A 22,963-nucleotide genomic window follows, 5' to 3' on the forward strand; every position below is an offset into this window, starting at 1 on the left:
GAGAAAGGACTGTGTTTATGGGTAGATTGCAGATGAACAATGAAGATAGACTATAAATATATCGCATTAGCATAGAGATAGCATCAAAGCTAACAGACATGGACTAAAGGCCACAAAACTGTAACAGTAACTGTTTTTATCTATAAACACACAACACATTATATAATTTATACTGTATATATTATTATTTAATTAATTTTATATCACATCCTCTTAAAGGCACTGTGAACAGTAGTCATATTGAGATCCAGAATGGATATAAATAACAGAGGCATGAGCACATAAACACTGCTATTGATTAAGAAGAAACAATAGATGCTATTATTTGCATGATCTAATGTCACCTCAACATTTAAGCACCACAGGGTCTTATATCACACACACACACACACACAGAGAGAGAGAGAGAGAGAGAGAGAGAGAGAGAGAGAGAGAGAGAGAGAAAGTACACTGTTTCATATGGTTCTGTTAACAAGTAAAATAACTGAATCCATAAACGTGCCTGTGGCAACATTTCTTCAAAATATTATGTTGTCTCTTGCAGGTTTCAAAGTTAAATGTCCAGTGAGTGGCACTAAAATATCAGATTTATCCAAAACAGATCGGGAATCTGGCAACGTTTTATTATGTTGGCTGTTTTACGTAAATGGCAGTCCGGACATAAAATGAAAGAGTGGCACTAAAAGATTAACGTACTATCGTGTTAGAAAATTACGTTCCACCCGACCCTAAACCTAACCGATAGCGTTAGCAAAGCAAACGTCAGATAAAAACGCATTTGCTGAAGCAACCATGCCATTTTAGCTTGCTTCTGCAAACTCTTTTATCGTGACTTTGTGTTTCACGGGATTTGTACTTGTTAGCACCATGCGACCTTGTGTGACCAAAATGATAGTAGAATCTTAGTAGATGGGATGCAACATATTGAATCAGTAAATGCTTTACTGTAACATGTTTTATAGCAACATTAAAGGGATAGTTCACCCAAAAATGAAAATTCTGTCATCATTTACTCACCCTCAAGTTGTTTCAAACCTGTAAGAATTTCTTTTTTCTGCTAAACACAAAAGAAGATATTTTGAAAAATGTCTGTAACCAAACAGTTGATGGACCCCATTGACTTCCATAGTAGGAAAAAAATAAAATACTATGGAAGTCAATGGGGTCCATCAACTGTTTGGTTACAGACATTTTTCAGAATATCTTCTTTTGTGTTCAGCAGAAAAAAGAAATTCTTACAGGTTTGAAACAACTTGAGGGTGAGTAAATGATGACAGAATTTTCATTTTTGGGTGAACTATCCCTTTAACACAACATTAGTCACTGGAGGCTCTATCTTTTGCACACATCTACATCTTGAAAATTTGATTGACGATGTTTAGGATAAGATAACAGGATAAGAGCGATATAGATTTCCTGAAATCAAATATACCATATCTTATTAGAAATATAAACAATCATTTGACACAATAATACACACAATTAAGACATGCCTAGTGTGTAGGCTTGGGTGGAGATTGTGTGCAAGTGTTTTGAATTTTTGAATATAAAATGGCCCAAAAGTACCAACACAAAGTGTCCAAGTACTTTTAAACTTCTTTGTCTATGTTCATATATATATAAAAAAGTCATAAGTCTTGCTTGAAAACTGTACTTGTGCTGTATTTCTTGAAAACAAAAGCTGCTTGATTTGCTATTGTGTATATAATGCAGTGACATATTGATTTGTTTAAGTGTGCCTTAAGTGTCCAATAAAATGTTTGTGGCCATTGTAAAGTTAAAGAAAATACACCTTGAGAATCTCATTTTCTTCCATCTATATGGAAGGCTGTGTCTGAAAGAATGAGAGCTATCTTAAAACATCATGACACCTGCAGAATAAACCCTGCATGCTTCTCAACCCCTCACTGTTATTAGTATTGATGAAGCTTTCAAGCAGGGGGGAGAGTATTACTTCGCACCGTGTTTTTTTATGTACAGAAGATTTATAGATGCTTCAAGGGACTTGTAAACACTGATAGATACAGAACTCCATCAAAGCCAAGAAAATAAACATGTCTTTAGCTTCCTGGCATTAATGACTTGAGGTTGTGCACTGCAGGGCGCTCTAAAATTAACCAGATGATCAGGAGGGGAGGGGAGCAGAGCTGAGGAAAAATCCCTCATCATCTTCTGAGACTTTGAGAAGACGCCCTAACACACCAGTATCATCTTCTATAGTCGTTTGGTCAGATTCCTTGAAAACAACACAGAGGCAGTTGTATGAAAGCAACCCATTGTCAGAACAGGACATTTGGGTCTGATATCTGGGGCATGATTCTGTTAGTCATGCTTAAACAACCAACTACAGCAGGGGTTGCATAGAATTCAATAAATATAAATCAACAAATAAGGCACTTGTTGGCAAAAGTCAAGCAGATACAAATCAAGCTAATTCTGTGGGTGTATAATTGTGACAAAGAATGATAATTTCTAGGCATTTGTACACATTTTATGGAAGATTACACATAGCTAACATGCATTTGGTTGAATGTTTGTTTGAAGCCTACTTACAAACACAAAGCAAAAGCTGTCAAAGGAAAAATCTAGAAAATGGAAACTAAAACTACTGCAAGGTACATTAACCTTCTATTGGTGTTTTCATCCCAGATTAAGTCAAATGTTAAAGAGTACGCCCTCCTTTGAAAGCCCCAGGCCAAGCAACACAATCCCACGTTTATAAGTCTCATTGGGTGGTGGAAATAAATATTTAAAGCTAAATGTAGCATATTGTGGTTTCCCCGTACTTGCACCTTCCGGATATATATGCTTGTGTACCTATATACTTTACACAAAAATATTTGGTTTAAATGAGGACAGTGATCCGAGAGTGTTGAGAAAAGTTTAGGATTGTGAGAATGAGGTGACTTGCTTTATGGGCAACTCACAACAACAATTTCTCAACTAAAAATATTCCTTGATCCGTCTGCAGTCGGGAAAACAACTTAAATGTGTATTATGAGTTGCAACAAACAGCTGTGTTGTGACATATAAATAGTTTTGGCTCTCATGTCTGTCAGTTTTAATTTTGTGCATTATCTGGGTATGTTTAGGAAACATAAGGAGAGATGTTCAGAATCATTGCAAACAATAATGTTACATTATTAAAATAAAGACTAATACAAATATAATGGAAATATTTAACAATACAAAATATGATTATGAAAAAAAGATTGACAGTTTTGTCCTGGCAACAAACCAAAAATAAGTTTAAGATGAAGTACTAAAATGAATGAATTAGAAATATGAAAAATACAAAATGAAAACATAAAAATAAAAGCTATTTCAAAACATTAATACATACTAATAATATATAAATAATACTAAACACGGTCTATCACTACAAATTAATTGCATTCATACAAACACGATTGCTAATAGCCAAGTCAGCTGAGTGTTCAGTTCAGGGATACATTAAGTGTCATTTGTTTTCTAGGGACTCAAAAGCTTTAGTGTGAAGAAACTCAAGGGTCTGGTGGTGGTTTAAAGGCATGCTCTTCAACCCTCATTTCACACCATATGCCAGATGGTGTCTTTTGGCTTCCCTGATAAATATTAATGGGATTTTGTGTGTTGGACAACAGGCAGTTGGTAGACTGGGTGCAATCTAAATGACAGACTGAAAAAAGAAAAAGATTAGTAAAGTCTATGGGATTTTTTTTTTTTATATAATGTAATTGCTTAGAAACATAATAGCACAACTCTCAAACATCTAAGTTTAGATACCAATTCATGCATTCAAGAGGTTTGTTCAATTGTAATTATGACCAATATTAATGTTTACCTTAGCAAGCATAAAAAAGTTTCAGTGAATTGAAGGGAAAAGTGGTGAAAGTTTTCCAGCCGAAATAGTGACCTTTCTTTTTCAGTTTGAAGTGACGCCCATAATTCTCAGCCAACTCCACTTGAGTCTCTATTCTAGTGCCAAAGCTAGAGCAGCGAGTGAGGACATGGGACAAAAAATTGTTTAATGGTAAAGCGCTGCTGCACCCCTAAAGAGATACATGAAACACAAATAGTAGCTCATGTTACTCTAAACCTGAAATAATCTGAACTAATTCTGACACCTGCTATAAATGCCTAAAGCAATATCCTCTAAATCTATTCCACTAGTCTTTTTTCTGCTACGTAAAGTTAAAAATGTAAGAAATACAACAAGGTCTCTAGAAAAACAATGTCATTTGTTATAAATATAAATATTTACCCAAAAAATGAAAATGTTATCATTAAACCCATATGATTTTTGATAGTTTAAAAAAAAATTCAACTCTGTTCTCTTTCATAAAATGGAAGCCTACATATTTACCAGATGGCTATCGTATGGTTTCAGGAATCCTGGAAAATAGTGCTTGAGTCACGCACTTTATGATATTTTCATAAATTAGAGCTTGACAGCAGTAAGTCAAAATATGACATTGTATGGGAAAGAATAGCATGAACTTTCTTCAAAACATCTCCTTTGGTGCTTTAAAGGTTTAGAACAATGTTAGAATTTTTTTTATTTATTAAACTATTCCTTTAAAAAGTTTAATAACCATCATAATACCCACCAAAACACTTTAGATGGAGTGTTTGGTTTAGACACAGTCACTGTATACTTGGAAAAAAAATTAAAAAGAAAAGAAAAGAATAAATCAAATCTAAATGCCTTTTTGACTGTGGGTCAAATTGTGAAGCAGATGCCCTGATCTTAGTGTGGCATGTTTCCAAGCAGATATTAGGGGTGGCAGATTAGCCAGGCTCCCCCTTCAAGGCAAATCCCAAGTTCAGTTGGTGTACGGGACAATGGAGGAAAACAGCCAACACGTTGGGGACACCACACAGTAAGATGTTGACAAAAGCCGGGGCGAGGGGGAGGACAGATGAAGAGGGGTGGGAAAGATCAGGGCAGCTGGAGGATTGGTGGCAAACAGTAGATCTCATTGTGTCGGACCTGATTATCCTTCACGGGAGACATCTAGTTGACATCACTTGGTCCGTGTCTGCAGAAGTGGACAGTTAGTCATGATACTGCTTGGTGAAAGAGTTTATCTCTAATCATTTAAGTAAGAGACACTTTCAAACTGCAATGATCTCTACCTGGACCTTAATCTTAAGACAGACATGGTGGTCTTTATAAGTAAAAACGTTCGGTCTCTGTGGTCAATCTTCAAGAAGAAGGGTGAGTAGACAGATTCAAGAATTCTGACAGATCCAAGAATTTATAAATGATAATTCACCTTCAAACATTAATATTTATCCTGGTTCTCAAGATACAGTTTGCTCTTCCATGTGAATCTAGATTATTTTAGTTTTTAAGTATTATTAGAAGTATGTTATAAGTTTATTATTTTAGTATGTATTTAGACTTCTAGAATTAACAGATGTTAAAAAGGTAAAGGCTGTTCTTTGTATGCATGTACTTGTTACAACATTAAGTTCAGACATACAGAAGTTTAAAATGGCACAATAGGCATCAAAACAAAAATATATTGCGGTTGTGGATTCATACCTGTCCTGACAGTGTGGTTGTTGGAGGCAAGGTTCTCTGTATATATGAAACAGGTGGCTTCTGAACACTGAGGGAAAATGTGCAATGAAATGCTCATCAATTTACAGACTCAATAATACTAATATTCCCGTACAGATAGAGATCATTATTACAGAGTAAAAAGAGAATAAGGTTATGTTTATTATCTTGCCGTTCATACTTGAGGTAACGTTCGATAGCCGCTTACGGTTCATTCTTTAGCATGCACACTTTTTGCTTTTACCCATACCTTTATACTAGGGGACATTGTTTGTTCATGTTCATCTATTACTCTTAAAATTAACAAAATTTTAAAAATGTTAATACAAGTGAAGCTTCCTAAAAATTTCTCATTTGTAAAACATAGGCTACCCCCAAAAATGTTTTAACTGAAATCCACTTGAAATGGAAACTGAGTACAAAACGAGTTGTATTGAACATGGTAACATTCCTTTAACTTTAAAAAGGAGTCATTTGTGAAATGGACTCATACAGCGCACTTGCCAGTGTGCGTTGCGACTCTGTTGTATCACAATGTCTGTAGTCAGTGCCAGTACACCTGAAACCCCCATGGGGTGTACTATACAAAAAGCTTAAAAGTTGATACCAAGTGAACAGTTAGAAATCTGCATAAATGGCTAAGAGGCTAAGAAGATCTCTTTTAAGGGAAAGTCCCTGTCCTAAAACACTCCCATTAACTTCATTTTGCAATGCCTTTTGAAACATCAAAAAGCTTATCTCATGGCCAGTGGTTTAAAGCACTCAGGAGGTACGCAATGAAGTATGAGGCTTCTCAATGTTCCTTTGAGAGTGCCCCAGTCCAACGATAGGCCACCCTCAAGTGTCCCGTTTCTCCCTATTGTAATGTTAACTGTGAGTCTCGGAGCAAGTCACTCATTAACTAAAGTAATGCATGTTTTAGGAATAAACATACCAATAAGAGGTAACATTAGGTCACCCTACTGCATTTTCTAGTCTGAATGTTCTCATTGGGTCAAACCAGATTATATAGTATCTGCTACCCAAAACAACTGCTGTGGAATGATTTCTTAGAATTTAGGTGCATTGCCCTTATTTGGAGGATTCATCACAGATTATTATTCCTCAGATTACAGCCAAGCTTGGTCATGTTGGGTAATAAACAAGTACTTGACTGGAATTTCAGAATTAAATTGCTAGACGATTTAAAGAAAGAAAAAAAAGTCAACTTCTTTCTTAGAACGCAGAGGCCCTTGTGCTGCCATATGTTAAACAGAGGCAGCGAAGCAAAGGGTAATCTGGTATTTGAAGGAATTAAAGATCAGAAGGGATTACCTGGTCACAGCATGAGTGTGAAGTCCATTGCCATGTTGGAAATCTATCAACGTGTGCCGCTAATGCCTGTCAATAATCTGAATAGAATTAGCTGCCAGCATTAGCAGGTGTTGCTACTGGATAGAAAAAGAATGGGCAGAGTTAGATCATTTGACAACCAGATTTCCAGGCTTTCATTGAACCTCATTCACAAAACGGGGTGTGGAAATCTTTATTCAGTCACGTTTCAAATTTCATACTGAATTAAATAATAATCGATGGGGATATTTGTGGATGTTGACTTGAGCCTCTAGCAAAACTGTCCTGCTTATGCTTCTCCAATCTTGATTTGATCTGGAAGAAATAGTTAAACTTTCGTTAAAGGTGCAGTGTGTGCACCAAATTTTAGCGGCATCTAGCGGTGAGGTTGCGAATTGCAACCAACAGAAGTTACGGTGGCCGGCAGGAAAAGATGTCGTCGTCTGAGACAGCAGAGTAGCCAGTTAAGCAATTCGTTTTTTTTTACAAAGATAAATTAAGAAATTACATTTACTTAATTATTCAGTTAAACAATGTTATTGCGAATATTATTGTTACTTGTTCATCATTGTGTCAGTGTTTTATTCGCTGACTTTAGCAAGCATCTTTGCATGAAGAACAACATAGTGACGAAACACGCTCTGTAGAGCAGTTTGTCCGTTTAGGGCTACTGTAGAAACATGGCGGTGTAAAATGGCCATTTCAATGTAAGGGGAACCGCGGTGTATGTAGATCGAAATGGCTCATTCTAAGGTAATAAAAACATAATGGCTCGTTATGCAAGGTCTTTATACACCACTGAAAACATAGTTATGTATATTATATCGTATTTCTGTCAACAGATCCTCCTAAATATTACACAATGCACCTTTAAACTCTCCTTAAACTTTGATGGACCGGCTATGATTTGATGATCTAATATTGCATTTAAAAAAAAAAAAAATTGTGATATGTGAATGCCAAGTATGGTAACCCAGGGAGCAATTGGGGGTTAGGTTCCTTGCACAAGGGCACCACAGTCATTCCCTGCCAGAATCGAACCTGCAACGTTCGTGTTACCAGTCTGACTCTCTAACCATTAGGCCACAACTGCCCCAGATTTTGGAGAATCTTTTGGGAAAGACTGCAACCATTTTTATGTGAATAACAATACCTCCCCCTTCCTTCTATTTTTAGCAGGCCAAAAACAGGATGAGCAAAGAAAGCTGACTGTGCATTACACAACCTCCCAGCACTACCAGGAGAATGTGTTCATAGAAGGGAGCAGGCCACAGTACCTGGAAGACCTGCATACAGAAGCCCAGGAGGGACTGAAGATACTACAACAGGAGGGTGAGCCTCATGCTCAAATCAATAACACAAAACATACTGATCTATGACAACCTTGATCCACTGCTCACATTTTGGCCTTCTAACGCACAACTGTGTTTTCTGATGCACCTCACTCAGTCTTTTTTTCATGCAGAGCACAAAAATGGGGTGAACTTTCAGGATGATCAGACTGAGGTAAGCCTCTGACGTAAAAAAAAATAATGATCCTGTCGTCAAATCTATTAGATGTTAGACAATAGTAGCTAAATTTAACCAAATAAAATGTTTTTAAACTCTCAACAGTGGTAATTCTGGTATATCCCAATCTCTTGACCTTCTCAACTGTATATAACAATGAAAACCATAAGACACAATCATAAAACTTTAACAAAAAAAATTAAGTTTCAGGGGCCTAAATCCAACAAACCTCTTACGATAAGAAGCCTTAGTGTTAATTATGAGGGAATTATCACCAAGAGTTTTCTTTTTTGCAAAGAAGGTTTTGTACCCTATTTATGGAAGAGGCACATGACATCATTCATTCTTTAATATGCAAAGAAATATGTATAAACTGTATAATAAATGTATAAATATTTTTAATAAATTTTATTGGATTGCTTTCTAACAATGACCTTCATTTCTTGACAGCCAGAGGAAGACACAAGCTCAAAAGAAAGAGATGAATCACTTGAGACTGACAGCACTGCTGGGCACTCTGTCAATTCAGTGTCGACTGTCTCAGCAGTCTCCTCGCATTCAGTGCTTACACGTCAAGGTATGCAATGCTGACTTTAAGAAGGTCTTAAAATTAGCCATGCTTAGTGACACATACTACCTCTTTTTTCCTCTAATGTGTGGTATAGCAATACAAAGACAAAACCATACATTTGTCAAAATTAAGTTATGATCTATCCTGCGATAGACAGGTTCAGAGAAAACGTGGAAAAAAGTTTTAAAGTTTTTTTTTTTTTTACTGCCATTACTTTGAATACGACTCCATATTAAATCTCAAAACAACTGAAGAGAATGGCATGACATTTTTTTTGTATTAAATCTCTGTTTGATCTATCACTCACTTTAGGTTCCACATTTAAGCCCTTAAACCCAGTTAAAAGACTGGACAAGACCAAGAGGAGAAGTAGAAGAACAACTATCATGGGCATTCCACAGCAAGTTCAAAGAGAATTGGGCATGTAAAACTATGTTATTGTCAGATTTTTTTTTTTTTTTAAATCAGGTTTTTGAGAATGACATTCCTTAAAACAGCAACTTTGACAAGTATATGAGATTACACAGCTATTCTGCCAAAAATAGAAGAATTACATTACTTTGCTTTTTTTTTTTACTTAAGATATGGCAAGAGGAACTATACTGCAGCAGCTTCCAAACAGAGAACGCGATGAAGATGATTCGGTTGTCATCCCGACAATTGATGGAGAGCTCCCTTTAGTAAATCATGAAGGGGCTCGTGTACACCTGCAGAATATTGAGGTTCTTCAGACATCAAGAGATGAAGAGTTCCTTATAAACCACATCCATTCTGTCTATCAAGATGAGTTAAACCGAAAGCTTGGTCTAGGAGCACACCCTACACAGAGGCCTAAGTCTCTTGCTGTGCCAAGAATGACCACTTCCTATTTCCTGAATGAGCCTCAAGGTCTCGTTATGTCTATTTCACCACAGGCAACGTATTTATCCAAGATTATTCCAAATGCAGTTCTGCCTGCTGCAATAGATATCATTGAAATTAATCATGATCACAGTCGGCGCAGTGCCAGTACAGTCAGCAAGAGTAGTTTAGCATCAGCTAGCCCAGCTTCTTCAAGGTCTGGAGGTGGGACAAATCAAGGTCCTCTTACCGCAAGCTCCAACAAGAGCCATTCGCAATCATCTGAGACTGTCGTCTCCAATTCATCTACAATCTCTTCAAAAGGAAGGTGTTTACCAACCTTTGTTGCCGACAGCACCAAAGAAGTTTCAGATTTAATCCCAAAGGACATGAGTGTTACAAGCTCAAGAAGTTCTGACAGTAAATATACAAATCACAGACTGGACCACAGGGAGATGGATGATGCTGGGGACAATGTTAGAAACAGCAATTCGTTCTCTCGTAGTCTCTCTGTAATGAAGACAAAACTTCCACCAGCACCGCCACAGAGAACCTATTCCCTGCATCATGAAAAACTTAAGCGGAGATCTAGGGAGCGTGTAGACATAAAAGATCTCAAAGATATAGCACCAAATGATGAGCAAATCGGTAGAGATCTCAGCAATGCAAAAGACCATCAGTCCACCAATAACGAGAAGAGTTCTGTCCATTCTTCCGTGCTCAGCTCATTAAGAGATTTCCAGACATCTGTGGAATCTAGCCCACTTAGTCCTGATCAAGCTTTTACTGGAAGTCATGTCAGATTAAGTAACTCATCTCCAAAGAAAACTGGAGAATCTAGTGAAAACAAATTTGATAGGACTTTATCTCCTTCAAGTGGATACTCAAGTCAAAGTGGGACGCCTACGCATTCCCCTAAAGAGGTTAGTCCCTCCTCACCTGGAAAGAGAAGAGTTAAGCCTTCAAAACCAGAGAGAGCAGGTGTACAGAGCTCACCGGTGGTTTCAGTCTCTTCGTCAATGACATCTCTGTCTTCAGTCACATCGGATACGGCGCATCAGGACATTCAAACCAACACCACTCCATCAGAGCCACTGAAGTGCTCCCCTCTGCTTACAACAGTGAAAAACAAGGTAACACCTACACACCCAAATAATGCTCTTAGGGAACTGTTCAACATTCCCCCTCCACCCAAGGTAAAAGCCCCATCTCCCCCACCCCCTGAAACCTGGATTCACAATAAACGGACACTTGAACTATTATGTGGCCCAGGTCCAAACCCACATAAGTTACATCAGCTTCAAAAACAACAAAAAGAGTCATCAATAGGTAAAAATCAAAACACAAATTCAATGCAAATCCTTGAACAAATGATCCCAAAGACACAGACAACAGAAGAAAGGAAGATTGAAGAAAAAATGGATAACAAAGAAGCTGTAAAAGAACAAAATGAGTCCATATCACCACAAGTGGACGAACAAACAACGACAGAACCTCCTGATGTGAGGCATAATGGAAGCTCAACATTACATAATGAACTAGAAAGTCCAGAAACTCTTGCAGAGGTCAACCAAACTGTTTGTTTACAAGGGGGGAGAACTGTAGAGGACCAAAAGGAAAGAGGAAGTCAAACACTTCTAACAACGAAGGTACCAACTATCAAAGTTGATCAAAGTATGCTCTCACAAACAAACTGTGAAGTCAAAACAAATGGTGAAATTGTGAGCACATCTCCCCCAAGGAATGACAAAACCAATGACGAGATCCAAAGAAACTGCCATGTAAAGGGCTTTTTGAATCATAAACCAATGCAAACCCTTGGTATAGAAGTACCTGATGTCAATGGCATTTCTCCACCTCCTTCTCCACCTCCAGAACACCACCCTCCTCCACCACCTACTAAAAAGATGTCAGCCTCCTCAGTGTCTATACTACCATCTAAAGAAGAAGAGGAACAGAAGCAAGAAAAAGATGAACAGGTGACTTTCCTGGAGTCTTCTTGGCCTCCTCCACCACCACCAATGGAAGAGTCTACTGACTTGATGTTTGAGGAACAAGATGAACTTGACTTCCCCCCACCACCTCCTTCGTTCATGCATGAACCCCTCTCAGAGATATCGGTCAATTGCCATGAAGAATCATGTGAACAGCAATCCAATACAGAACTGGTGTCATCTAATGCCTCAGATATGGACAGCAGTCCAGACCAAGACTCAGAAATACATACCATTCTCCCAGAAAGAACAGTACAAAATGGTATGGAGAATAGACAACAAGATAAGCCTTGTAATAATGTATCAGACTTCTCGTTGGACCACGTTGGCATGGAAAACACAACTGTAGCCTCTCCTAAAATGTCCTTTTTATTACCGGATGAACTTGTACAAGGGGAAGATTCATCAGAGCATGCATTACCTGAAAGCCAAGCAGATTCCAATGTGCCACTTGCACCTCCACTTCCAGTGGAAAACCAATCTATTGTTAACTTCCGAAGGCATCTGAGCCTTGTAAACAAAGACAACCGGAGCAAAGAACTGTTGTGTCGACACAAAAGCACACCTATTCCAAAGGAAGATGCCAACATTCCACTTGTCACACCTTCCTTGCTTCAAACGGTGCGACTACGATCTGTAAATGTTGGGGAAGATCAAATAAACAATGATAGCAAACCAATTACTGAGACCACAACAAATGAGGATCACAGTATTACTAGTCAAGCAACACCACAAAAGCCTATTCGCAAATCCTTGGCTTTGAAGTCCAACTCACCTGCTAAGTCTTCTCCTGCTCCAGCCACAGTCCCATCCATGTGTCTCCAAGAGGCTATACGTATGAAGACAGCTGCTATGTCCTCCAGTGGAGTACCTGCAATGCTCAATCTACGCTTATCCTCAACTAGCACTGCTAGTTCACCTGTGCCATCCCCTAAAACACCAGACGGCTGTGACTTGCATAAGTCCCCTGCATCGACAGCCAGTTTTATATTCTCCAAAAGCACAAAAAAAGTTATCATTGAAACACCTTCTTCGCCTGAGGTCCAAGCAAGCCTCAAACAGAGTCTCGCAGCTGAGATAATGCATGTTTCTGACCAAGCCAAGATGATGATTACTAATGGAACAAAAAAGGCAATTAAAGTGCCGCCACCTGTTGCTAAGAAACCAGTGCATGGAACAAATCCTCCCAACAAGACGGAGAATGTAACAACAGATAAGACAGAGATCTTGACAAATAAACAAATAACGAGAGTTGAAGTTAATGGGCAAAGTGATCCAGTGTATCCTGCTGGCCAGCGAGCACAATCATTAGGGAGCCAAGAGCAACCAAGTAAGGAAGCATTCACAGGTTATTTCAATTTGTGTATGAAATACAGATGGAACCATGTAAATGATCATTATAATTACATTTCTTTTTCAGGAAGTACAGAGACTGCATGTTGAAGAGTCATGGTGGATGAGTTGAGTTTTGATTGGACTGTTTAGTCACAGTCTGGCAAAGACAAGAGGACAAAGCAAGTGATAAAAGCCCAAGTGAGATTGTGATCAAGGATCCATGGATACCGCAACTGTCTTAAAAGCCTTAGCCTGATAATGGCCTTCAAATGTATGCAAAAAGCTTTTTCTCCAATCTGTTTTTTTTTTTTTTTTAAATAGCTTTATTACAAACTTTCAAGTATTTTTCTAAATGAGTTTCTGTGCTCTGGGAAAAGTCACTTTAAGTTTATTGTGGACTTATTAAAGCTAATGACTGCAAGATTAAACTGACATCTAGTGGTCACTAGTGGTAGTAATCACTGCTTGGTGCAAAGAAAAAAGTCAAATCCTGTTAAAATTTTGACATATCTAAATATGTCCAAGCACAGAGATTGATTGCTAGCTTTCATGAAAGAAGTCGATTCTACTAACAATTTTTTGAAAGGTTTAGTTCTACTGCAATCAGCTTTCAGCAAATATGTAATAATACATGTACAGAACCATCTGTTACCTTTATGTATTCTGAAGTATGCTGACCATGGCTGAAACATATAACATACAAAATATATATTTACTTTTCATTAGATTAAAGCACTTTGTAAGCTAAATGCTGCATTTCTGTTGGAACCAGCAAATTAGTAAAAGTATTGACTGACGGTCCCTCTAAAATTGATGTAAAAATATACAGTATATACATATACTTTAGTAACTATTTACTTCCAATGGAGTGAATAGAATTGCAACACTGTTTCTGTTTTAAAAATAAATATGCATTAAAAGATATTTATAGATTTACCCTGTTTTGACTGTTTTTAAATTCCTTGGACATAAAAATATAACATTACACACAGTATACACCCCCCATACCAACCTATATTTTGTTTGTCTGATTAATGTATGCCGTGTAAATATTCATTCATCAGAAGAGAAAGCCTTTTCATGTTCTCTGGTAAAGCTGCTTTTTTCAGTACAGCAAAATACGCAAATAAGTTATAGTTTCCATATCCTTTAATCAAGAATTAATTCTTAATGTTTACATGGTGACTTTTTTTTTTTAAAAATAGACTCCCAAACTTTCATTTTCAGGTTAATATATTTAGAGATCTCTTTTCAATAGATCATGACAAAAACTGCAAAGGTACATTTGAAGACATTTCCATCATTATTTCCATAAAGAAAAGTGGTTATGAATCATCTTTGTTTATTTCAATGCGTTTGGTTAACATCAGATGACTTCTGAATATTACATTGCATGAAATTTTCCCTGTGAACCAAGCTAAACTTATTACAGTTTATTATGTATATAGATTGTTCATGTCTGAACCGTTTCCATTAATGGTAAAATAGTTAAAATTGTCAGACTGGAGACTGGCACCACAGGAAGACCTGAGTTTGAGGACAACAGATGAACTCCTGGAAGATTCTTAATTTGTCATTATAACAAATGAGCATGAGATTATTTACTGCAGTACTTAATGCGTAAAACATCCTGGACGGCAATACATGCAATGTAAAGCACAGACGATACCATATGTATTCTGCTCCAGTGATTGTGTTCTATTATATCATTTACAGGTTGACATGGCTAAATGAAACAGGAAAAATTCAATAACGGCATTGTAAGCCATTTGTTTTTCCATCAGAGTCAGATAGCAGTTTTTGATGGCTATGATGAGTAATACCTGACACCGTGTAACTGTCATGGGAATATTGGGTTGTCATCGAAACTCAAGCTTTGAAGATTTTGAGAAAAATGGTGAAGACTGTCTAGCTAATATTTCCACCTTTCAGTGTTTTACAGGTGATCTGTCCTAGTTTGGTCATCAGATTTTGCTCTTTCCATTGTGCAACATTCTCGCCTGAGATCTTCAGATCCACCTGAAGACATCAGACAAATAAATATACAACCAAGAATAAGACACAGTGATACCATAATGAGTGTTGAAGTACAAAAATATAAAACTCACATACCTGTAACTTCTCAAACACCTTTTTCTTTGGTTTCAATTCATCATCTGGTTTGCCTGATTCATAACCTTCTACAAAAACACGTTCTCCTGGTGCTGATCCTTCTGGTGGATCCAAAGGCTCCACTTTCCTGGACTCTCCCTCACTGAAGGCCATCACATTCAGAAAGATCAAGACAAGATGACTTTTACTATAAGAAAATCTTCAGTGATTGAATAAAATAATTCAATTAAGGTGTATCAGCCCTACTAACATTGAAGCACAGAGCAGCATGGCTTGGGATTCAATCCCTCTCATTTTCTGAGGCTTTAGGTTGCATAGCAACACTACAAGACGGTCCTGAAGCTGCTCCTGGGAGATGTAGGCCACCAGTCCACTCACTACAGTCCGTGGCTGTTCCTCCCCCACATCGATCTTCTCTAAATATAGCGACTCTGCATCTGGATGCTAACAGGTAAAATAAAAAAGGTTATTCAAACATCCTCTTATTGGAAAAATAAATCGTAAAATTATTGCTAGCCGTCTCTACCTTTTCTACACTGATGACTTTGCCTACTCTGATGTCCAATCTGGATGGGATGACCTCCTCCTCATCTGCGGTTTGTTTAGGGTTGCCCTTCGCTCCTCCTTCTGTGAAGCAATGACAATCAAACAGTGTGTACCTTTTCCTAAAACTCATTCGAAAGCTTGAAGAAGCTCCAATTTGTTTTTTTGTATTGTTAAATGGGATCATAATGGTCGATGATTGTGTCCTAAATGTTTTTAGACTTCACTCACTGGTTTTAGAGGGCACTGGGTAAGCTGATGTTGTCAGTTTCTTCAACTCTGGGGTTTCAAACTTCTTCCTGATGGGGTCCAACAGCTTGTTAAGAGCCAACTCTACTGAAGCCTTCAGGTCACCAGGATGGATTTGCTGCAGGTACAAGCAGTGCAGGGGTCAACATATGATGAATTTATGTAAATGTGTTATTTGTACATTAAACAGTAAAGATCAGGACTATTCAGATACCTCTGCAGCAAAGTCCTTCTCCACTTCCTCATAGTTAGTGTAGACTTTGTCGCCTCCCCACTTTGGATCTCTTTTAATCACAAACTCTGAAAAAAAAGAACACGTCATTAAACACTTAATCAGATGTTTACGTTTTCTTACGTTTTTTGTGCCTGAGCTCACCTGAATGCAGCGGGAAAAGCACATGCTTGACGAAGGACAGAATCCCATTATTCTCAACATTTCCAGGCTCACAGAATGCCTTCTTTAGCTTCTTCTTCACCTCTTGGCTCTTATCCAACAGGTCAATCTTGGATTCCTGATATCAGACAATGAAAGTTTGAGAATGTCGAATCAATACGACATACAACAGCATAAGCCACTATCCCGTCCCGTCGAATCAATAGGATTCTTTGATTATATGAATCTTCAAAGTTGTAGATGGAAGCGTACCTCCTCAGAAGAGCTCATCTTGCCCCCGGTCAGTCCAGGAACCATTGGGTTCATCATGTGGATACGTTTGGTGTACCCAAGTGAGGGGAGGTACTGCAAAAGAAGAAGCAAAAAAAACGAAAATATACCTATCAATTACGCCGTATGCCCACACACATATTTATGGGGATCAGTACAGAGTCATCAAAACAGTACAATAGCATGGTAGAAAGCCTGATTCAGCCTGTTATTCAGTCCACCCCTTGCCTGTCCCTTCCAACTCACGTATATACTATGCAAAAGTCTAGGCAAATTAGATGCTTCAGAAAAATATTTGTTTTAAGACCGTTATTTATGTTTTGCGCCAGTGAAAATATCAAATTCTAAATATTGTACTAATACAGTGAGATTTTCTATTTCCTACTGGCACACTAAAGTAAAATACAGTGTATAGGAAGTAGTGCAAATTAAACGTACAGTATGGCATTTTTCGCCACTAGGGGTCGCTAACCTATTTACAATAACAAAGGCGTAGATTGATGACGCAACATTTGCTAAGAATTATGGATCTTGTCGTCAAAGTCAAGCCGACCGATCTAATAATGTTTATGGATGACTGAATACATCGATGTTTTTATCATGACTGTGATATGAAGCAGTTTGGGATTGCTAAGAGACAGCTATCAGCTCCAAACGCGACGCGAGTCCCGCGGATATAAAAGGAATATGGACATTTCATTCTACCGAACTACACGCAGAATTACTACTCACAGGTCAGTTTATTAGACAAATTAAACTTTTGAGGTAACGCAGCGCTGTTTCAATTGGTCTAACATTACACTATCACACTAAACTGCATTTGAATGTGTTGAAATGTATGTGTTAGTTTGTCTGTATGAGACTAGCAGTAATCTAGATCAACATTAGAATAACATACAGATCATATTCTGACATTTTATCATTGTTGAACTATATAACATTGATTAGTTTTATGTAAATGTGCTCACCTGTTTAATAAAGTACATGTAGGAGCGGTCGAAGTCTCGGACGTGGAGCTGTCGTTTATATACTGTCCATGGGAGCTCTAGGCATCTCGAAAACACCGCGCTGATATTGATTCTCGTTTTAGTTCTCCTTTTTTATCCAAAGTCTGCTTGCCATGGTCCATAATGTTTGAACGAAACAACAACAGCGTGCAGATAGACATTGCGAACTACAAAGTTGTCCGCGTCAGTCGCTTTGGTTACTATCAGAGGGCTCTGGTTGCTATGGCAGCACGAGCGGAAACCAGGGAGAACGCGGATATGACGCCATTGGCGGCGACAAAACGGAAATAAAGAAACGGGACGTTTCTCGAATTAAATTACAAATTTCTCCTGGTTTGAAAGTTGTTGGAAACACTCGGGATAATGTAAGTACACAACTAAAAAAAATATATAACATAGATATAGTGATTTTTGCTATTTTTAAAGCAAAAAAGTTACATATTGTGCCTTTAAGTAAAAAAATAAAAATAAAAATCAAATGTACCTTCTCTGCTAACGTGAAGATCTTCCTCTGATCCACACCCCCGAACTGAGCATCTACTTTTAAAAACTCCTCATCCAGTGCCTTATGGAAATAAAAAACAATATCAAGTGTCTGGAATATGCCGCAAATCAGAATAACGAACAGAACACCAAAAGGTCATCCACTATTTACAAAATGTAGGTTTAAATAGGAGGACAAAGTACCCAAAAGTACTGAATACATTCATGTGATCAAAAATGCAGTAAAAATATTGTGAAGGATTATTACAATTTTAAAATGAAAAAACTCTTTTAATTTGAAAAAAGGTTAGCAAAAGACAATCTGCATACCTGTAGTCCAGGATACAGCAGACCACTCAGAAGAGGATGCTCAACCTGTTTGACCACCTCAGCCCCTGCTTTCTTTGCATCATGTTCAGTGACCACGGATGACAGTCGGTAAACATCCAGAGTGTACTCTCTATTATAGATCAACCATACAAAGACGTTGTAATTTGCATTTACTTTATTTATATTCATTCATAATGTATGAATATGGGTGTAACGGTACATGTATTCGTCCCGAACCGTCACAGTACGGACATCGGTATTCGGTGCATAGAGTCAGACGACGAATACAGTCAGTCACACTACAATCCAGAAGGGGGCGCACGCGGTAATGCAACACTGTTTGCTAACCACCACAGCAGGAAAAAGAGCAGAAGAAGAAGAGATGATCTATGCACCAACCCAGAGAATGTCTAATAGGAAGAGAATTGGCACTCTCTGATTACTTCCGGCTTCTGGACTGGCTGCAGTAACACGTCTCTGTCCATGCGGGGGCGCTCGCAGGCGAGTGCAGAATGAATGGAGGTCTATGGAGCTATACCCCTCAAAATCCACTTTTCTCAGGATATAATTGTACTTGTTTAGTAATTTGAATGTTGTATTCGAAAGGAGATGCAAAGAAATTACACATTGCTGGGTGTTAGATTTTTTAGAGTCACTTATTTGCTTTAAAAAGTCTTTTAAAGTGTCAATGACGTCATATACATCGTACGACCAGAGATACTGCTTTACGGCAATCCTTCAGTCACTTTGGTGCTTTCGCGCTCTGCACTTTCTTTTCTCTCGAGGCATCGACAACACAGCTAACACAGGTAAATACACGTGCTAGACGAGTTTTTGTTTTGTTTGTTTCTGGTCCCGCTTCGGATCCCACGATGCCATCAAGCGGTATCTCTGGTCGTAATCAGTCCTTCACTGACCAATCAGCGTTCATTAGCAGAATGCTAGAGTGTTATGGGCAACAACAACTCAACCTGTAAGAAATCGAAAGGACATAAGTACTCGTTCATACAACTTTCGACCTATAACCCATGTTGAACTTGCAAAACCTACAATCAAATCTGAGATTTATCAACGGCAATCGGGTGAAAGAGACAAATTTAGCCGTCTAGCTCCATAGACTCACATTCATTTTGCACTCATGGGCGATCGCCCCCAGTGGAACTCTGGTGGAACTACAACCAAAATTCGGTACAATAGGACTTAATAGGGAGTGGCCAGGCTAGACAGGCTCTGACCAACCCAAAACAAGAGTTCAGAGTGCACGCAAGAGCTTGCTAGTAGCTTATCTGTTGAGTTTCAATTCATTTTTGTGATGCCCTCCACTAACTTCACGGAAAGGAAACCGGGATGGCAGAAAAGCAGCGTCCTGTTAGTTTTCTTTATTTTACAAAAGCACAATGTTGTTTTTTTTGTGAGTGTACACTAATAAAAAATTACGTCTTACTCTTATCTTATCTTATCTCTGTATGACCAGTATTTTAAGTTGTTTCCGCTGTTATAATGAGACAAAAATCACGCAGTGGAAGTCTCACCACTACAGTCCAGTGTCCTGGAAATGGGAAGCCTCAGGTGCCACCGCATGTTAATGAACTCTCACGCGCAATGAAAACTAATCTCTGCACAAGATTTATTTGTCATAATTCTATTTTTTAACACAAGAGATGTTTTTCAGCTTTGTAGCTCAATGTGACCAAATTCCTTTTGTTTTTTTATCAGCCCTAAAAAAAAAAAAAGAGCTACGTGAGTGCGCATTCTGTTTACTGCTTGCTTAGTGCTAAATATTTACATTTATAATATACAAAAAGAATTGATAAGAATGTGAACGTGTACCTTGAAATGTCACTTTGGATAAAAGCGTCTGCCAAATGCACAAATGTAATACACTAAAGGCGGCTGTACTGTACCATCTACCTCAGGGGGAACTAAATGCCGCTAGGTGGAACAAACTGTAATTTCCACTACTTTCTGTTCAAAATAAATGTAAGAAACCTAGTATTGGGAATTTGTTGCTCTTTCCTGTTGTACCGAACTTGTATCGAACCGTGACCCCAAAATCGAGGTACTTACTGAACTGTGACTTCTGTGTACCGTTACACCCTTAGTAAAAACAATTTCCCAGTACAATGATTGGAATATCTATAAAAACCATGTTCTTGGTCGATTATCATCCAGTGTAGTTCTTTGAAATACAGTATTTAAATGAAGAGGAGTGTTTACCTGCTGAGCTGAAAGTCTGTGCCTTTGACAAATTTGAGTTTGTCAAGGGGAACTCCAATGCTCTCCAACATAGCCTTAATGATCTGCTCATAGTACTTCACCCTGAGCTCCAGCAGCTCCCAGGGAGCCTTCATGTTGTCTAGGTAGGCATGGAGATCAGCAAAGAGGATGGTCACCTATAGAACAAAAACACAAATAGGTATACACACCAGAGATAAGTGCTTATATGCTGACAACAGTAATTCAGAACGCCAAAGTCAAACCTCGCAGCCCGCCTTCAGGAAGTCAGCGATCTTTGACATGGGGACAAAGTAAGCCACATGGGGTTTGCCTGTGGTCGCTGTTCCCCAGTAAACCTTCAATTCCCTCTCCTTCAGGATCTCCTTCAACTTCTCCTCACCAAGAACCTCCTTTGAAAACAACAGTGGCAGAAACAGTAAGTATGGGACGGATGGATGGATGGATGACATGTTCTCCGGAATTCATTTTTTTGAATTACTTTTTATTTTATGTATTTAATTATTTATTTGTTTGTTTGTTCTTATATGTCTGTATTCCCTTGTGTATTTATATCTATTTTCATTTATTAATACCGTACATTCATTTTCCCTCCCTAAAATGTGAGAATAAATAAATGTAACAATAAATAAACGCATAAATAAATAAATATAAAACTAAATGGAAAAAAAATGTATGTCAGAGAATAAAAATACATTTTAAAGTACATGCAGAAAATAATAACTGAAAGCTAAAATAAATTCAGGATTAAACTGAATTAAATCAAACAAAACTATTAAATTAAATAAAACATTTAATCCTTTATTTATTTTCCTATTACATTATTATTGTTTTTTACATATATGTTGGTTTTACTTTTTGTCTGCCAGTTTGGGACTCCATATAACTGATGGTACATGTAAAAATGAAAACATTTCAAATGAAACTCTTCAGAGGAATAACAGAAATAACAAAACAAAAACAGCTCCTTTGACATGATACTTCAAGTGTTAAATATTTTTTGAGGAGTTAAGAATATTCCAGACACTGCTCTACTGTTTTTCACCTGAAGGTTCCTGGTGATGAGCTGGAACTTCTCATCAGGGCTCAGCTGCTCTCCCATGATGTCTGCTGCTTCTGTGCAGATTAAGTAACAGACAGGTCAATACCAAGATAAATTCTACTTGTGATTCTGGTGGCAGCCAGAATCAGTTATTTAGACCTGGCTATAGAGAAATTACTATAAATGCGCTATGAATGAATGGCTAAGGATGAGCTAATATCCATTTCAAGGAGTGATAGAAGCACTACAAGGCAGGCAATAAATCGGCATAAAATTTAACAATTATCTTGTAATGTCAGTAAATAATAGATTACAAAAGATCACATATAAAATAAAAAAGCTCACCCGTGGTTGCTGAGAAACGTGTGTGCCGGTGACAGGCTTTTCCGGTTGAAGTCACGTATTTCATAATAAAAGCCCCATCAGACATGTCAGTGAATAAAGGTTAGCGTTATCAGTCATTTAAATACAACTATTTGGATATATATCTGTGGAATATATTGTATATGTCTAACTAAATATGTATTATTGAGCTTTATTTCTTTTTCCGAAATACTTCTTTGTAATGTGGTAGTGTTGCATCAGCTCTGAACAATCAATTGCCAAGCTATTCATCAACAGGAAGAGTAATCGACTGTGAGCAATGCGATCCATTGTAATAGCTGTCTGTCTCCATCAGGGGGCGCTCCTACCGAGCGTTCAACTTTTCTTTTTCTTTTGTTTGTCCTTTCCTTTTTTAATTAAAATATTTGTAGGATTTGGCTACTGACCTTTACTTCACAAAGTATCAGATACCACAGTCATTGATCTCTTTCAGAACCAAAACTGACAATTTATGACGGAATAATGACACTGAGGTGTATCTAGAGCTTACAAATCTAATTTTGCGATTTAGAGGTTAACGATTTCACGGTTTCGTACGATTTGTCAAATAAATAAATGAGTAAAATTGTCATTGTCACAGACAAAAAAAAAATACAGAAACATGCCACATAATGTGCAACCTCTTTCTCTCTATGTTTTCATACTTTATTATGAAAAGAGATTAGGTGTAAACTAACCATGGTGTTATTATAGTAAAAGTAACCGTGTTTTTGGCGGATTGATTAACATTTGTAGAGCCAGTTTGACTACAAATATGGGTTAAATTATGGTTAGTATAGCAAATA

The 22,963-nt window shown here is 37.7% G+C and overlaps 2 protein-coding genes and 1 long non-coding RNA gene across 8 annotated transcripts in view; 1 reads left to right on the plus strand and 2 right to left on the minus strand.

Moving 5' to 3' along the window:
* Nucleotides 1-14,064, plus strand: part of nhsl3 (NHS like 3) — a 69,081-nt gene extending 55,017 nt beyond the window's left edge. For 5 of the 6 annotated variants that reach the window (XM_079878914.1, XM_079878915.1, XM_079878913.1 and 2 more), the window contains 6 exons: nt 8,057-8,212; nt 8,346-8,386; nt 8,840-8,966; nt 9,273-9,380; nt 9,543-13,124; nt 13,215-14,064. In XM_079878914.1, the coding sequence (XP_079735040.1) occupies nt 8,057-8,212; nt 8,346-8,386; nt 8,840-8,966; nt 9,273-9,380; nt 9,543-13,124; nt 13,215-13,237 (4,037 nt within the window). In that variant the 3' untranslated portion in view covers nt 13,238-14,064. The remainder of the gene's footprint in view (nt 1-8,056; nt 8,213-8,345; nt 8,387-8,839; nt 8,967-9,272; nt 9,381-9,542; nt 13,125-13,214) is intronic. The other variant, XM_079878916.1, reaches the window with a different exon arrangement.
* Nucleotides 2,088-7,009, minus strand: LOC307163079. Its single transcript, XR_013822012.1, has 3 exons — nt 6,863-7,009; nt 5,531-5,597; nt 2,088-5,021 (listed from the first exon to the last, which is right to left on the minus strand). It is a non-coding gene; the product is annotated as an uncharacterized lncRNA (long non-coding RNA).
* On the minus strand, nt 13,239-22,235 carry yars1 (tyrosyl-tRNA synthetase 1). Its single transcript, XM_079878919.1, has 14 exons — nt 22,140-22,235; nt 21,798-21,868; nt 20,998-21,144; nt 20,735-20,910; nt 18,518-18,647; nt 18,189-18,269; nt 16,680-16,772; nt 16,410-16,545; nt 16,248-16,333; nt 16,016-16,151; nt 15,768-15,868; nt 15,492-15,685; nt 15,242-15,383; nt 13,239-15,148 (listed from the first exon to the last, which is right to left on the minus strand). The coding sequence occupies exons 1-14, from the start codon at nt 22,222-22,224 to the stop codon at nt 15,038-15,040; spliced, it is 1,689 nt and encodes a 562-aa protein (XP_079735045.1). The 5' UTR covers nt 22,225-22,235; the 3' UTR covers nt 13,239-15,037.
* Between the last annotated feature and the right edge of the window lie 728 nt (nt 22,236-22,963).

This window comes from Squalius cephalus, assembly GCF_949319135.1.
Source record: "Squalius cephalus genome assembly, chromosome: 8".
Lineage (NCBI taxonomy): Eukaryota > Metazoa > Chordata > Actinopteri > Cypriniformes > Leuciscidae > Squalius > Squalius cephalus.